This window comes from Sinocyclocheilus rhinocerous, unplaced genomic scaffold (assembly GCF_001515625.1).
Source record: "Sinocyclocheilus rhinocerous isolate Xijiao unplaced genomic scaffold, SAMN03320098_v1.1 scaffold1268, whole genome shotgun sequence".
Taxonomy (NCBI): domain Eukaryota; kingdom Metazoa; phylum Chordata; class Actinopteri; order Cypriniformes; family Cyprinidae; genus Sinocyclocheilus; species Sinocyclocheilus rhinocerous.
The window spans coordinates 1,374,571-1,392,935 of NW_015664016.1; the positions used below are offsets into that span (position 1 = coordinate 1,374,571).

At 37.0% G+C, this 18,365-nt stretch overlaps 1 protein-coding gene across 1 annotated transcript in view; it reads right to left on the bottom strand.

Moving 5' to 3' along the window:
* LOC107729243 (protein TALPID3) overlaps positions 1-18,365 on the bottom strand; it is a 125,970-nt gene that overhangs the window by 51,804 nt on the left and 55,801 nt on the right. Inside the window, exons 13-16 of the mRNA XM_016539675.1 lie at positions 10,156-10,228; positions 9,514-9,783; positions 6,734-6,908; positions 6,339-6,512 (exon numbers count right to left, since the gene is read on the bottom strand). Coding sequence (XP_016395161.1) covers positions 6,339-6,512; positions 6,734-6,908; positions 9,514-9,783; positions 10,156-10,228 — 692 coding nt within the window. The remainder of the gene's footprint in view (positions 1-6,338; positions 6,513-6,733; positions 6,909-9,513; positions 9,784-10,155; positions 10,229-18,365) is intronic.

The window sequence follows — 18,365 nt, forward strand, 5'->3', positions numbered from 1 at the left end:
AGAATTTTCACCGGATATTGTCATCTGAACAAGTAACAAGTCTGCCACTTTTGTTCTGACCAACTGAGGAAAAAAATTTCTTATTCCAGCTGCCGTGAAAAAAGGCTATTAATGATCCGCCTGCAGCATCCTCAGGTGCGATATAGCCTACAAGCCGGGACTCCTTCTTTATGTTTACAGACGTGACGTAATGACGCAAAGACGAACAGCGGCATGCTTGTATTTCCCGCAAAAACCTACCAGTACCACTCAAATTAGAAAACATTATTACAAGCTTAACGTTGTGAATCTGGCTAAGGTAAAGAGGTAGTTTTGAACACTGGTTGGTTATGTACTTGCCCAAAACTTGATTTTGGATAATTTCAACCAAAAAAAGTTATGGACTGCAGCTTTAAGTTAAATAAAATTAAACTGCATTTTTTTTCTTTTGCATTTTCTTTTTTTTTAATTAAATTAAGTATTATTATATATTGGGGCCTGATCATTCACTCTGGGCTTACCTACAGAGACACATGGAATAGTGGTTGATCTGGGATTGTAACCAAAGAGTTATAGATTCTCTTAAAACATGCATTTACATTGCTTTATGAAATGCATTTCAGAAAGTACCGACATCAGATTTGCATTGCCTGAAGTGCTCTTGTGCACTACCATTTTGTGCTTTGGATAAAATGATCTACTAAATGATGGCTTATTTACTTACCTACACACTCAAAAAAGGAAAAAAAGTCACCTTTTTATTCAGCACTGGGAATACGTGAACATGTCTGCAGAGTGAAACATTACCAGAACAACTAGAGGTGACGTTAAACAAAATCTTCATCCCCCTCTTTTCCACAGGATGCGTGAGTGCACTAGGAATACACTCCGGCAGCCTGAACGTTCATCTGCCAAACCCCTAAAGTCTGCACATCCATCGCCCTGATGCAGTGCAGATAACATCAACATGCTGTTTACAGGCAAGGGCACAACGCGACCCCAATACTCACGCAAGAGGGATATTAAAGACAGACGCACTCCTGCAGATGGAGCCCACACGCACACACAGCTACTCATTACTCCATCTCTCAAAACACCGCAGAGCGATTGCACAGGACATCCACAGTACTTTAAAGTGCCGTGTCAGCCCAAAACACATTTGCACACATCTGGCCGAGCGGGATGCCAACATGATTGGCATCTGTTCTGCAAAGGGACCGCGAGAGAAACCGGTTCAGCCAGAGTGCGCTAGCGTGGGTTTGTGTCATCCTCGTTTGCAGGAAGGCAGGTTATAGATGCACATGCCCCATTACATAGAGACGCGAGTCTGGCCTCGGCACATTAACGGCGAACGAGGAGGCTGGCATTAGCATAAATCTGCTGCAAGCGCCGCAATCTGTTTTTCCCAGCCTTCCATGCAAAGCAGGGGAAGCATAAGCTTTACGATTTCCATAATTTGGCTGAAGGGCATCCAAACAGTGGCTCAGGAGCAAGAAGCACTAACTCATCTGGAATGCACAAATACTTCTGATAGCAAACATGTGGGTTCTGCTGAAGGAAAGCTTGAAAGGAGGCGTTTGTATTCTAGAACCTCAAGAGTGTGCGCTCTGAAATGTGAAACCAGATCGGACTGATTAGCACAATGATGGACAGTAAGAGATGCTATTACGGGCTATTCGCAAACCAGAGAAGCCGCAAGGCGTGCAAGGAAACAAAGACCCGAATGAAGGGACAGAATTCACAGCCCCCAAAATGCTTGGGAATACGTCCAAGAACATGTAAATCACTGACTTTACTGGACCCGAGGACACTGCAGCAGGAGACCTGGGAAAGAAGAGGGAGAGAGCGATGATTAAAACGAAATAAATGCACATAAATATGTGCGCACACGCCCCGCTTCTGCAACCAGATGCAATTTAAGGCAACAAATGAAGTCACGTCTTCACCACTGGGGATACCACCAGAGCAATTTCGTCTACAATCAATAAAGTATAGGAATTCACCTCAGAGACAGTCGTGCAGAATTCAGAACTGAAATGAGAATTAATTGCAATTCAAATTTGAATGTAAGGATGGGAAATTAAAATGGATGGATGGATGGATGGACATATAGTGATGATGATTGGATGGACAGACATACAGAACGATAGACAGACAGACAGACAGACAGACAGACAGACAGACAGACAGACAGACAGTATGGATGGATGGACATATAGTGATGATGATTGGATGGACAGACATACAGAACGATAGAACGATAGATAGACAGACAGACAGACAGACAGACAGACAGACAGACGGACGGATGGACAGATGGATGGTGGATGGATGGACACAGAAACACAGATGGAAAGAGATCGATATAACGAAAGATAGAATGATAGATAGATAGAACAATGGATGGATGGACTGATGAATGGAAGGATAGAATGATGATGGATGGATGGATGGATGGACGGACGGACATATACAACGGTAAACAGATGGACAGATAGATAGAACAACCCTGTTATTATTTAAAGAAAGAAAAAAGAATCACAAAAGCTCCTGAGTTTGACTGAAAATGGGAATGCTGCTGTAAACTGTATAAACTCTGACTTCCCTTGATCGCTGCTGTGTTGATTCGACTGCCACTTTCTACTCTCGGAGTGCAGAACTTGCGAAGCAGATTTGCGGAGAGCTCGTCTGCTGTCGTTCGCGTGTAACTGTGACTCGGGGGCCGTCTGTGGATGAGCCGCACCGAACATCTGCAGCAGATGAAAGGCTCTCTCACCATTCCCATGGGGGGCAACAAATGAAGTCACGTCTTCACCACTGGGGATACCACCAGAGCAATTTCGTCTACAATCAATAAAGTATAGGAATTCACCTCAGAGACAGTCGTGCAGAATTCAGAACTGAAATGAGAATTAATTGCAATTCAAATTTGAATGTAAGGATGGGAAATTAAAATGGATGGATGGATGGATGGACATATAGTGATGATGATTAGATATACAGACCTACAGAACGATAGACAGACAGACAGACAGACAGACAGACAGACAGACAGACGGACGGATGGACAGATGGATGGTGGATGGATGGACACAGAAACACAGATGGAAAGAGATCGATATAACGAAAGATAGAATGATAGATAGATAGAACAATGGATGGATGGACTGATGAATGGAAGGATAGAATGATGATGGATGGATGGATGGATGGACGGACGGACATATACAACGGTAAACAGATGGACAGATAGATAGAACAACCCTGTTATTATTTAAAGAAAGAAAAAAGAATCACAAAAGCTCCTGAGTTTGACTGAAAATGGGAATGCTGCTGTAAACTGTATAAACTCTGACTTCCCTTGATCGCTGCTGTGTTGATTCGACTGCCACTTTCTACTCTCTGAGTGCAAAACTTGCGAAGCAGATTTGCGGAGAGCTCGCCTGCTGTCGTTCGCGTGTAACTGAGACTCGGGGCCGTCTGTGGATGAGCCGCACCGAACATCTGCAGCAGATGAAAGGCTCTCTCACCATTCCCATGGGGTGCTCCGCAATTCCCACTGCCGTCCCCAGAGAGTCACGGAAGAGAGGGAAATTAGGCCAGCTCTAATCTACAGCCCTCCAGAGACCCAGTCTGAGCCTTGGCGAGTCAATCCAATCCAGGCTGGGCCGGTCTGGACTCTCTCCTTCACAGATACAAATACAGAAGAGGCTGGGAAGTTTTTAATGAGTCTGGAACTTTCCGCTTGGGTTTCATTCACACATTCGGTGTGACGGGAAATAGGACAGCCACGAGAATGACACTGGTGGACGATTAAGATGCCTTGGGAATCGCCTCGACTAGTAAAAGATGTGCTTTTAGTCGATGTGGGGTATTAAAGAAGTTATCACGAGATCCTTCACTTTCGTTAGATGAAAGTTAGACGGGTCTGAGATAGCCGTGATTTTGGGAATGAGATGGTGATGCTCTGAAGTGTAGAATAACGTGTTTAAGTTACTTTGCACTTTAAATTTAGACCAAAAAAACTAACATCCCTGCTGAGAAGACCAGATTAAACCAGCATCACTCAATAATAAGGATGGCCAGACGGTCAGTGTGAGAGTTTTCAGCCAGTCAAATTTCAATGATTTGATCATGCATGTGTGGTTTTATGTCTTCCAAACATAAGCGTGGATTTCTCTGATGTTTGGAAAATTATTATTACTGTTATTATTATTATTATTATTATTAATAAAGTTTTTTGTGTAATTCTGTTGAATTCAGCTTATGTAAATATGTTGAGGTAATGCTACAAGAAAGCAAGAAATACTTGGAAGAAAACTATGCTTAATTATAAATACTACCCTTTTTTTGAAACTAGTTTAATAAAAAAAAAAAAATCAAAGAAATAAAGCCTTATTGTTGAGCTCTGACCAGTATGAATTTCCAGGCTGGTTTATGCTAATTAGTTTGACACTGGTCTAGCTAGCAGGCCGTCATACACTAGACTAAGTAAGTTTTAAAGCCCATTCACACCAAGAACGATAACTATAAAGATAACTATATCTTCTATTTATTCTAAGCACAGAAATTCCAATAATGCATCTAGCAGTGAAAGGAACTTTAATATAACCATGAAGGGAGTTCAGTGTCTACGACGGCAATCAGGGCCACTGCATTGCAGATGTGATTAGCAAGTCTTTGTTCACTCTAGCGTAGCTCAGATCAGAGGTCAGTTCAGCATACGGGCAACCGCCCACCTGCCATTTCAAACATTACTAGGCCATTTTCCGCCAGTTCGTTTCATTCTCAATACCCTGAGCCACAATTTTGGAAACATTTGAATACTGTAAACAGCTTTAGCGCAGCAAAGGTGCTTCGCCATTGCCATTTTTTGTGCAAAAACCTTTAATTACCTCTTTAGTCCATTGCAGAAAATAACAACAGCAATTCAGTTGTTACCAAACTAATGGATCGTTTCGGCGCCAGGAGGTCGTAATCCTCAAAAGGAAGGGGGGGGTTGGCGGGATAAAAGAAACTAATCAACTCATAATATGAACGCTTTCAAAATGTTTTCAATTGGCTATTTGCAATTACTGCCCTAAAAAGTGCCCTCGTAAAGCATGACGGTGTTTTCATACATATGGCTGGTCGGGCTAATAAACTGAATTACCTCCAACCTCACAAGGTCGGACCTGAGACGAAGCTCGCAGTGATTGGAAGCGGGAAAATGAGAGCGTAATAGAAAGGCATTAATGTCCCTGACAGTGAAGTGATTAAACGAGAGCGGCATAGGAAGGCTTTTTAACGAGTGGAGAGGCAGCCGTAATTAAGAGCTAAACTCACACCGCTGAAATGTCTGTCCAATTAAGTCCATTCTTTAATGCTGCCGTGTGCTCGGAGTCAGCCGGAGGAGAGACGCTTTATGACTGCAGCATGCGGAGGCTGTCGCAACCATTCATGCCGCATCGGACGTCTTTGTTTCAGAGGTTTAAGGTACACCGAACAGCAAACACTGCGTCATCGGTTCTGTGTGTATTTGTTGCAATCAAAAGACAGGAATGCATCTCAAATCGAAGCTATATAGTGTTTAGGCATCATAAAAAAATCCTGATGCAAATTCTGTCTCAAATCATTTCACTCACAAGGTTACAAACACAACAAACTCCCATTATTATCAAAAACGTTGTCTTAATGGACCACGCAAAAATGAGTTCAGCAGAGTTGCACGATTATTTGAAATAAAACCAAAATTGCAATACAGCTTAGTGCGTTTATCAAATGACAAAGGCTGTGATTTAATGAAATAAATAATATGAGCTGCGTGCTTCAGCGTGAATCCCTGCATCTGCTCTGAGTTTGGGTCACTTTAACGTCAAACACAACATGCACCATGTTCCCAAACTTGTTCCCAAACCAAAAAAGAGGCTTTAAGGGCTTCCTGTGGTTTTTTGTCAAAATACATTTTCAAAGATTTAACATTTGAAATGAAGAAACTAAGACAACCATAAATATTAGTATTGAAATTTTACAGTTGTAATGTAAAATAAAATATTATTGGCTTTTTTTTCTTAAATACTTTTTTATATATTTGTTTATTTTTATATTTTTTCTTAAATATGTTTATATTTTACATAATAATAATAATAACAACAACAATAATAATAGATATTATTGGTAGTAGTAGTAGTAGTAGTAGTGCATAGCCATATTGGCATATAATCACAAAATTTTGGCCAAATTGTGTGGTTTTACAAACACAGCAAACCTGCATTTTAAATCACAATTATAATTTTTATCAGAAAAAATCTAATTAGATTCCCCCCAAACCACACAGGCCTAGCAGTGAATGATTTCTACGCATGCTAATGGTGGCTTACCTAAAGGTATGGCCATGGGAATGAGGTAACCTCGCACTGGAGAACCAGGCTGCTGCTGTTGGGCAGGATCACTGGGGCTGAACAGGAAATGGGGCTCAGAGACTGAAGACTGCAGCGCAGGAACAACATCCCCAAACTGGCTAGTTTGGGTTTTAGATGACTTAATCTTCACCCCTATATGAGAGAATGAAAAGGGAGGGACAAGTAACATATAAGAACTTGGACAGAAAAGGCAAAATTAGGGGTGATCACGATTCTTTTTCAAGACTATTTTGGAAGTTACTAGGCAGTACAGCCAACCAAATGTCCCTATTAAAAAATAAAGCCATATAATGTAACAAAACGTAAAAGACCACTGGAGAATGGCCATTTCTACTTGAAGACCTTCACCTTACCTTTGACAGCCTCTACTACTTTTGGTCGTTGCGGTTTGGATTTCAGCGTGGGGGAGTTGAATCGAAGGTAAGGGCTTTTTTTAAGCGTTCGTCGATGACCATCATAAAGGGCTTTTCCATACAGCCTCGCCAGATACTCCTGATCATCCTGAGATTTTAGCACAACCGGCTGAGCCTGAAAGAATAATATACACTAGATCAACAAACTGTGTAACAAGTTTTATAATAGCAGACATTGCATTTCATACTGTGAAACTCTTATTTGCATGGTAAACATGGCACTTTATACTATGATACAGTACACTCATATCTACAGTAAACATAGTGAACTATGGTAAGCCACTTACGTTCACCAAAGCTGCATTTATTTGAATAAAATTACAGTAAAAACATTTTATTACAATTTAAAATAACTGTTTCTATTTGATTATATTTTAAAATTGTAATTATTCCTGTAATGCAAAGCTGAATTTTCAGCAGGTTTTACTAATATTTTTTGAAACCAAGATTCGGGATTATTTTATTTTATTTATTCATTTAATTTTATTTGAATAGAAAGTTCAAAGGAACAGCATTTATTTGAAATAGAAATATTTTGTAACATTAGAAATGTCTTTACTGCCATTTTTGATCAACATGCTGTGTCCTTGCTGAATAAAAGTATTTATTTGGTAAACTATTATATGCTATAATCATAATGCACTTATATATATATATGGTGAATATAATATACTAATACTATAATACACTAATTTCTATGGTAAACATGGTACATTATACTTCTATACACTGATATGTATATGTATAAAAAAAAACACTCATATCTACAGCAAACATTACACAATATACTAAATATATAGATATATAACGACTACACGCTGAAAGACTGATCAGAATGTGTTTAAAAAGTAGAAAATGATATATGATTACATAAAATGATTACTATACTGTTTATGTATAGTGTGACATTGCCATTTGGATTTCATTTAGTTTCATCTAAAACTCATGGCAACCCCAGAGCATCTCCAGCAAAATAACGCTCAACCTTTTGTAACTGTGTGCTCTGTTGTCTGGATTGACTGCACCTTTACCGACAGCAGCAATTAAATGCCTGAACTCCACACATAGTAACCTTCAGATAGCCACTGGATGCGTTGCTAGGTTAAGAATCATCCACACAGACACCGGGCAACGTGGACGGCCATTAACAGGACCAGGCTTGTGCCAAACACAGATAAGACAGGCCTGCCTCTTGTCTTCTCGCTCTTTATTTTTAGCAAATTAGTGTCGGGGCAACATATGGGTGCTCAAAGCGGCTCATTTAGAGAAAATGCCACTGAGACACAGAGAAATATTGAGCTACAGTGTTTACATCCAGATGGGCCATTCTGGGAGTGTTGTGAGCTTGTCAGGTCACGGTGATAAGTAAACAACACATACAGGAATAAACACTGCAAACAAACAGGTTAGCAGATCCTACAGTTCATTATCAGTTTCAACAGAACAGACAGATGATTTGGACCACAGCCAAATAGCCAATTATAAAGCTCTAGTGTCATATAATTATAATCTACTGCCTACATAGGCAGCATCCAAACCACAATGAACCCTCGTGGCAGTAAGCCTGGCTTTTCAAACTTTTTAATGCCAAGAACCCCAAAACATGCTGATTTCAGAGAATCTTATATTTCTATTCCGATTGTATTTATTTTATTATTTTTTTAATGGTATCAGCAAATACTGGCTGAGGGCTGACTGTTGTAAAACTGAAAGGCATTCAATAATTCAGAATTAGATTTAATAATAAACATGTTTAAATCTAAGAAGTGATTTTGACAATCTGGTTTATTTCTGATAGTTTTCGTTTGGCTGATAGAAGTGACTGTTAGAATGGCTGGTTATAATGTTAATAATCTATCTATCTATCTATCTATCTATCTATCTACCACATAAATTACTTACATTATTAAGCTATTCACTAAATATTTAAAAAATCCATAATTCTACTTAATCACAAGAAAATATAATTCTACTTAATCACAATGATTAATTGTAAATAATACATCTAAAATTAAATATACAGTAGAATGTACTATATACAGTAAAATAAATAAAATTAAAAAAAATTAGAGAAACTATCTATCTATCTATCTATCTATCTATCTATCATCCACATAAATTACTTACATTATTAAGCTATTCACTTAATATTGAAAAAAATCGCTAATTCTACTTAATCACAATGATTAATTGTAAATAATACATCTAAAATTAAATATACAGTAGAATGTACTATATTCTAATAAGTGTATCTTTTTTCTATCCATTATTAGAGAGATATGTATAAACCAAAAGAAAAAGAGTTTCAATTTAATTTTTTCCAATTAATATTGTTCCTAAAAATATATTTTGTATAATTTTTTTCTTTCTAACTTTCCAGAGACACCCTAAAACCCTCATGAGCAATATTTTTAAAGATGCGTTGTTGAGTTAAAACATTCATCTTTTAAAAAAAATATATCTCAAGACCCTGCCATCTTTTCTATCAGCGCCGTAGCTGGATGCTACTGTGTGGCGTCTACCCACGTTCTGTGTGAACGGCCCTCTTCGAATTTGACCAAAATGAGGAATCCTATTTCACAGCCTCCTATCTGGAATAGTCAGCAATATGATGTCTAAGTAGGCAGCTCATTAGGTATTGCAACAGATCATCAGAGGAGTCTGGTTACTGTGAACACATTTGGCACTGCATTAGATAACACTGATAGAATCCAGCTCACCGACTCTCGCTTCCCTTCAGGTCTGGTTCTGACAGACAGAGCGGGTTGTTTGTTGTGTGCCAGTGTGTTTTCTGCTTGTGCTCTAACCGAGCCTCTCAGAGAGGTTTTCTTGTCTGCCGCAGAGGTTTCACCTCCCCCTCTTCCTCTTCCTCCCCCTCTCGGACCAGCCACACGTCCGCTCCTGCTCCCCTGGCCCTGCTGCACCACTTTAGAGACTGCAGCATTGCTCCTCTCCACAATCCTCTCAGAGCTCTCCCTCGCCAGCTCATCCTGCCAAGATAATGAGAAGGAGAAAGAGACAGAGGACCTTGCAGTCACAAACACTTGAATGTGTGCTCAATGGATTGTGCACTGTAATATAAACAAAAAAAATTCAGAAATTTTTGATGTGCTATGTGGTTAGTTTTTGTCCGTTTTATTGTCTGCCAGGTAAGTAATCATAAACGTGATTACTTGGAAAAGCAATCGCAGACCTCTGCTCCATGCCAAGCATTATCAAAGGCAAAAAGCACCAATGATTATTCAAATATTTTCTCTTTTAAAACAGTATTTCGGAGAACAAAGAACAGTGACAGATTGTGCAGAAACACCAGATTGAATTTGAAGGCAGAAAAAGAGACTAAATCTTTCAGTTCAACTCACCTGAATCTCCTTGCTGAGTGTATTGATCCAGGCATCAACTGTCTTCTTTATCCTCAGCTCTTCACAGACATCTCTACAGGACAAGACACGTGACAGGCCGTCAACGTCTTCAAAGACATGACAGAAAAAAAACGATTCATCTATAAACTCGAGCAACAGAGCTACTTTTCCTGATGGTAAACCTTGTTGTGTTGCTCCAGGCACGGTTAGTCATTCTAGTGCTTTATATGGTAAAGCTTCAGGGTCAATTTTCAGCTACTTTTAGAGATGAATTTACCCCGAGCTGTGAATTTCATTTAGTATTTGGAAGGGAATGCACAAACACGAATCTTTAATCATGAATTGCTAAATAAAGCCAAGCTAAATTAAGAGAATTTAAATGGAGTGAATGTGTGCAGTGCATGAACTTACATTTTTTTTTTTTTAAAGAAATTAATACTTTTATATAACAAGGATGCATTAATATGATCAAAAGTGACAGTTAAAATATTTATAATGTTACAAAACATTTGTATTTCAAATAAATGCTGCTCTTTTTAACTTTTTATTATTTAAAAAATCCTGAAAAAATATACATAACATGGCTTTCAATGTTTTTAACATTGATAATAATAATGAATGTTTCTTGAGCACAAATCAGCATATTCAAATGATTTCTGAAGAATCATGTGACACTGAAGACTGGAGTAATGATGCTGAAAATTCAGCTATGATCACAGAAATAAATTACATTTTAAAATATATTAAAATAGAAATGAACATAATAGTATAACAAAGAATAATATATGAATAGAAAACAGTTTTTTAAATTATACTAACATTTCACACTAATACTGTTTTTACTGTATTTTGAAGAGACTTCTTTCAAAAACATTAACAAATCTACCTGAACTTTTGAACGCTAATGTCAATATTAGGGCTGTACAATATACATTATTATTAAAGGCAATGCGCTATTTTATTTTATGCATTTTTTATGATGAGCAACAGTTTTAAGAGATCAATACCGGATCTATTAGACCTTACTGTACATTTTCCAATTTATGCATTGAACTCTTTTTGAAGGTAAGTTTCAAAAGTACTAAACATCTTTTATATCCAAACAATATGATTTTACTTATTGCAAAACATTATACAGTGGGTACGGAAAGTATTCAGACCCCCTTAAATTTTTCACTCTTTGTTATATTGCAGCCTTTGTCATTATATATTTTGTCAAACAAAATATTTGTCATATTTGTTCCAGTAGCTTGTTAATTAAAAGTAAAAACTATAGGCTATTGATTTCTGCAAAATATTCCTCCTGGATTAAGTTAAATTCTTTCAGAGATAAATGTATCTCAAAACATGAACAAAATGTGTGCATCCAATCTTCAACTGTAAGATTACAGTTAGATTAATCTTCTAAATTAACTGAACGGATTGGAAACCAGATTTGCGCTGCAGTGCATATTTTGGCATAAACAGGGACAAAAACAAACACAGTTAGCTGGACTTCTGTGAGCATAGTTTTTTTTTTATTTTCATACCCTGAATGCCTGAGATCCCCAATCCCAACGAGGGAAGACATCTGCAGGCAGAGCTAATCTAAATGTGGCATACTGCGTTTAAAGACGCAACAGTCTTCCAGCGTTTCTCCGCTGCACACATTATGCTAATGCCCTGCTGTCTATTGGCCTGTTAGCCCATCTCTGCATCACTTATTGCACTGTATAAATCAGAGAGATGAGGAGACGAGGGACAATCCCAGCATGCCGTCCAACTGCTGCTTTGAACCGCCAACAGCCCATGTATCTAATGCTTGCTTCCCTTTTCCTCTTTTCATCTCTGAATTTCTGCTCAGAGGGTTTATAAGAGCTGAAAAAGGAAGTGTGTGCTTATGTGGGTTTGTGTTTAAGGGCACACCAGAGTTCATGCTACGCAAAAAAAAAAAAAAAAAAACACACTGCAAATCCACTGAAGGGATGTCATTAGAACCTAAAGGAAAAAACGCAAGGGTTTCTGAAAGTGACGCTCATGAAGCCAAAAGATGAGGGAATGAGGGAAAACTAGGGATGTGCACCACAACATATTTCCCTAAAATGCAACACTCATGGTGGGATGCTCAAAAAACAGCGTGACGTGATGCCAAAGACATTCATCTAAATGTGTCTGGCAACAACAACACTGATTTAACTGGGAAGAATTGTAACTTTTCAGATAGGATTTTGCTGAGCTGCTGAAGTATAGAACACTGTCAGAATGTCAGCATTAATGCACTGAAGCTAATAATCAAACCATTAAAAAAATACAAATACAATAATAACAAACTATTATTAAATACAAATAAACACATAATAATGAAATACATAACAATTAGAAAAACACAATAATTATTATTGTTATTATTATTACCATATTTTTATTAAATAGATATAAAATATGAAAATATTTTTGAAATAATTAAAAACTAGAAAAGGATATTTTAAAAATAAAATTCAAACTATTTAAAAAAATATACAATGAATTATGTAGAATAACATCTATATCTACACATAATATCTATAATCTATATAATATCTATATTATTATTATTATCATTTTCATTTAAAATGTAATTAATATAGATCTAAACAAATTAAAAAAACATTTTAAATAATTAAAAAATAATAATATATATACATATACATATATCTATCTATCTATATAGATATATATACATACATATATACCATACACACACACACACACACACACACACAATTAATAAAAAAATAAAAAACAAATTAAATAATAAAACATACATAAAATAATAATATTGAAAGAAATATAAGAATAATTATTGTTATTAACTTATTTTTATTAAAACATATATGACTATATTAAAAATATTTGTAAAATAATAATAAAAAATGATAATTAAATATTAGGAAAAAAAATTCTTATTATTATCATCATTATTATTATTTACAACTGCTAATGTAGTCATATTCTCTAATTGACTAGTCGGTTAATGGATGATCCATCCCTACCATTGATCAATGAAAATTGAAACTGTCATTGCTTTTTCCACAACATCAGAACCTACTCTTTTCGATCCGATGTATAAGTGCAATTAGGAAGAGTGTTTGGATTGTGTGTTGATAGATATTACACACAATGCAGCATAAAGGGAGGCCTACCAATGGAGCCAGAGGCCAGAGCCTGGTAGAGATGCTGATGAGAGAAAGTGGCAGAGCGGGGCAGATTCTGAGCCTGGGCTGAGACCTACAACAGCTGGCCATGGAAAAAAAAACATGATCCTTACCCAACATCCAATGGACCCTGTCCACAAACACACACACAAAGAGTTAGCCACAGAAAAACAGAGGACACAAGGACTCACTGATCCACGGACACACACAGCTGCCTGTAAAATCTCACAAGCCGCTCTCGACACAAACAGGCTCTCAGATGAAGACCCTGGCTGCCCATAAAAGCCCTGTCACAGCGCGACGCCTCCCGTGTGTCTGCCGAGCGTCTGCCGTGTGATGGATTCGCCTAATCAGATGATGCTTGAAGACAATTGTGATTCCAAATGGAGCACAATTGATTCGAGCGGCGAGAATGACCTTCAATTAACCTCTTTTGACTACCCGCCATTTTCTTCACCGTTCTTCAACTGAGCCCCTTTAAACTCCTCATTATCCAGTAAATTTGGGCTTCTCAGGAGGGGAAAAAGTGGAAAATGAGCCGTAAAGACTATTTAGCACCTCGCTTTATTCACATTCCCTCCGCAAAAACTGAGAAATTCATGAGAGATCTGGAGAGAACGAAATGAGCACATGTAAAAACTCTTGGAGGCTCCAGAAGGAGATAAAAGAAGCCTCAATCACTGCTGATGGGCAAATATCAGAATAAGAGTTATGAGTGTACCGTATAGAGTTGAAATAGTTTTATTTAAAAGCTGGTTTGCTACAAATTTATGCTACCAAAAATTACAGATAAAACATTTACAACTGGAATTCAAATATCTAAATACATAATAAAAAAATCTATAAACAATTATTTATAAAAATGACAAAAAAACATAAAAATGTTATCTATCCATCCATCCATCCATCCATCTATATACAGTTTAGTAGTATTTGTCTGTATGTCTGTGTCTGTCTGTCTGTCTATCTACAGTATTTATCTATCTCTATCTACAGTATCTATCTATCTATCTATCTATATAAACAAAGTACATTTTTAGTTTTGTAACATAATGTGATAGGTGATTAGTAATTAAATATGCAAAAAAAAAAACACTATGAAAATATATCATTTTAATTGAGATATTTTCATTAAGAAAAAATAAAACTATAAAGCAATTTTTAATCAGGCACCAAATACAAATTTGTTTGCATATGTAGGCATATTTTTCTTTCTGGTGAACATGAGTGTGAGAGTAAATGATGACAGAATTTAGATTTTCAGAATTTTTGGGTGGAGTTTTTTTTTTTTAAAGAAATTAATATTTTTATTCAGCAAAGACACATTAATTTAATTAAAATTTCTTCAAAAAAGTTTTCTATTTCAAATAAATGATGTGACCTTTTGACCTTTCTACAACTGTTTTCGACATTTATAATAATAAGAAATGTTTCTTGAGCAGCAAAACGTAAATCGTAATAACATCACAATGTTACAGCACTTACTGTATTTTTAAATCAAATAAAAGCAGCCTTGATGACCACAAGAGACTTCTTTCAAAAACATTGAAAGGTTTTACAGAAATGTTTGCATGTGCAGTAAATTTGCACATTCTTAGCACAGATGACGCACTTGCAACACAAACACATAAACCGACTGGTACTATATTGCTAAAGTACAGTAAGATCAAAAGCGAATAAAAACAGAAGCGAAACGATTTCAAAGCGAAATACTCGACACAATATCAGGAGTATAACCGTCTAGAAATCAGTGACTTCAGCAGACATCAAACCCAAACACTTGGTCCCTGATGAACGATAAAAGCACATAATCTCTGAGGTTAATAACGGATGTAATTCTCAGGGTAATTACCGGAATCATCAAGCGCTCTTTGAGGAGCAGTTGACACAACTACCAATTACATAACTCGATAATAAGACTGTCTTTTCACTTGAAAGTTATTATGTAAGTCGACGGGAAACGTGAACATAATACAGGTCGAACTCCAAGCCTCAGCTACTGACAGAAAGAAGCCATAACTATTATGAGCAGAGACGGCAGGAAACATCAAGAAAGTCAGTTCGAAGCAGCGAGAGGAGTGATAAATCTCACTACTGACTCCGAAAGCCAAAGTCTCCGCCATCTGTTGAATTATGCAACAGCCTTCATGAGATTTCAGTACATGGGATAATTACAATTACAAAGTCATTGAAACTCAAACTGAGAAAATATTGCCTTTATCCAAGTGTGAGGTGTAACTTTTTCGGAGGGGGGCCGCGGCGCATAATGAAGGAGAATAAAAAAAGATCTGAAAGTTTCACGTTTGCAAATGCCCTCATTCATTTTTCACCGCGATGGATGGCGGGAATAAAATTGAACTTCAGACTCGTTTTGCAGTGTCACTTCCTCAAATGAATGAATCCATCAAGCCCTGCGCATAAAGCACGACGTGAAGCGCTCTCTCGCTGCGGCGCGGGCTAAACCGGTGAACGGGGGAGAGCAGAACAGCATCTGGCACCTCAATCCCTGCGACCTTTCAGCTGAGGAAAAGATCAAAGCCATTAGAGCAGGGAGAGGCAGCCGCATCAATCAGCGCGCTTGTGTTTTCATGCACACGCGAGGCTGATTGCGCCTGCCATTTTGGAGACAATTAACATTGAGGCTGACATTTTGGTTGAGGAGTTGGGATACTGAGACGGGTTTGAGAGGTGTCGGAGGGGGACGAAAAAGCAGACCCCACCGGTGTTGGGCTGCGGTGAAGCTTTCAGCTTAAAACTAAAGCCCAGTGTCAACAAAACAAACAGGACAAAATCCTTTCATGCAAATAATGTATTTAATATTTAAAATTATATTAAAATACTGATTAGATTTAGATATGATACTGTTGATATGTAAGATGATATTTGGTCATTTATCAGCCATATCAAATGACATCAATATATTTAAAATATTTCAGCTAAAAACTATGCCTCCAAATTAACAGAAGCGCTAGCTTTCCCCTCTCCCCTTATATAATAATCATCATCACCATCGTCATCACCATAAACAACAACAAAAAACATTCCCATCATTATTATTAGCAAATGAGACACAAACATGCTAAAAATAATTTATTATTAGTGCTGTCAAACGATTAATCGCATCCAAAATAGAAGTTTTTGTTTACATAATATATGTGTGTACTGTGTATATTTATTATGTATATATAAATATACACAGTACACACATATATATTATGTAAACAAAAACTTTTATTTTGGATGCGATTAATCTTTTGACAGCACTAATTATTATTAGTAGTAGTATTAGTATTTATTATCAGCAATAGCAACAACAACAACCAATGTTGTTATTATAATTAGCACATGAAACTAAAAATGCTGAAATATATTATTGTTGTTGTTATTTTTATTATTTTATTTCAGGTTTTTTACTAAACAAATTTGTTATTATTAGTAAATTAGATATTGAACTATTGCAAAAATGAAACAATAATAAATTATTATTATTATATTTAAGATTTTTTTTAACTAATCAAATTTGTTATTATTATTATTATTATTATTATTAGCAAATTAGATATCCAAAAATGGCTGAAATTGTTGTTATTTAGGATGATGACCATAACAGCAATAATAATAATAACAATAATAATCACCATAATAATAAAATAATAATAATCATCTTCTTCTTCTTCTTATTATTATTATTATATTTTTACGGTCATCATCAATAAAACCACTTAATGCTGTTGTTATTATGATTATTATAATCATCATCATAAAATTTATTATTATTATTATTATTATTAAAAAGAAACCCTGTGTTTCAAAAACTAATTTTCAATTTGGAAATCAGGTTTTGTTCATGTCAGCTTGAATGTTGCTGTTGTTAAAGCAATAGGAGTCACAAATTCAACATTCTACTAAATTTGTGACGCTGACAATTTAATTTGTACTAAATTAGAAAGAAGGTAAAACAGAAGCACTTTCACTAGTGGCCTCAGACTTTTGTAGCCCAGCGTGTATCAGTCGACCACTAATTACAATACTGTAAAATATTTGGGTATCAAACGGTTCCCTGTGATCTTTCCAGCACTGACGTTGCTCTGAGCCTGAGGTAAGAGCGAGAAGACTGCTGTTCTTTCTGCTCTCACAGCCTCCGCATCATATAACAGACAGCAGTCCTGGGGCGGCCTTCTCCATTTTAGTTTTTAAACTGCTGCTTTAGCACTCCACCGCTGCCACGTCTCGATCTCTCTGTATCTCTGGAAATGTGCATGATGTGGGCAGCGACTATGGCTCGTGGTGTATCACAAGCCATTAGCTGCTCTGTGCCTGGGGGATCTGGGGTAATGTCACATTGAGAGCAGGCAGAATGGTAAGATTGAGTCTGACCTCCTGCTATAAAGCGTTACTCCTCTCTGAGAGACTCTACCCCAGCAAAAACATCCCTCTAACCGCTTCGCCTGGCTCTGAGCGTTATGCGTTTTAAAAGCTGCAAACAAAAGCGAACTCATAATAATTCACAGTGACATAAACTCCTGGTGGAGAGTCTGTACCGACGACACCATGCTGTGACCGAGGTGCAGGTCTGACTTCACTGACCTGAATATGAAAGTGTCATACCTAAACTCATTTTTGAAGAGTCTTCAAACAGCTTTTTCCATACCAAAAAATTCTGTCATTATTTACTCTCAACCTCATGTTGACCAGAAATAACGTGATGCATACATATGCAAACAAATTTGTATTTGGTGCCTATTTAAAAATTGCTTTATAGTTTTATATATTCTTAATGAAAATGTTAATTAAAATGACATGTTTTCATTGTGTTTTTTTTGTTGCTTTTTGCATATTTAATTACTAATCACCTACAGGTTACAGAACTAAAAATGTAATTTGTTTATATAGACAGACAGACAGAGACAGAGAGACAGAGAGAGAGAGAGAGAGGGAGAGGGAGAGGGAGAGGGACGGAGGGACGGACGGGAGACGGACGGACGGACGGACAGGCAGGCAGGCAGGCAGGCAGGCAGGCAGGCAGACAGAGACAGA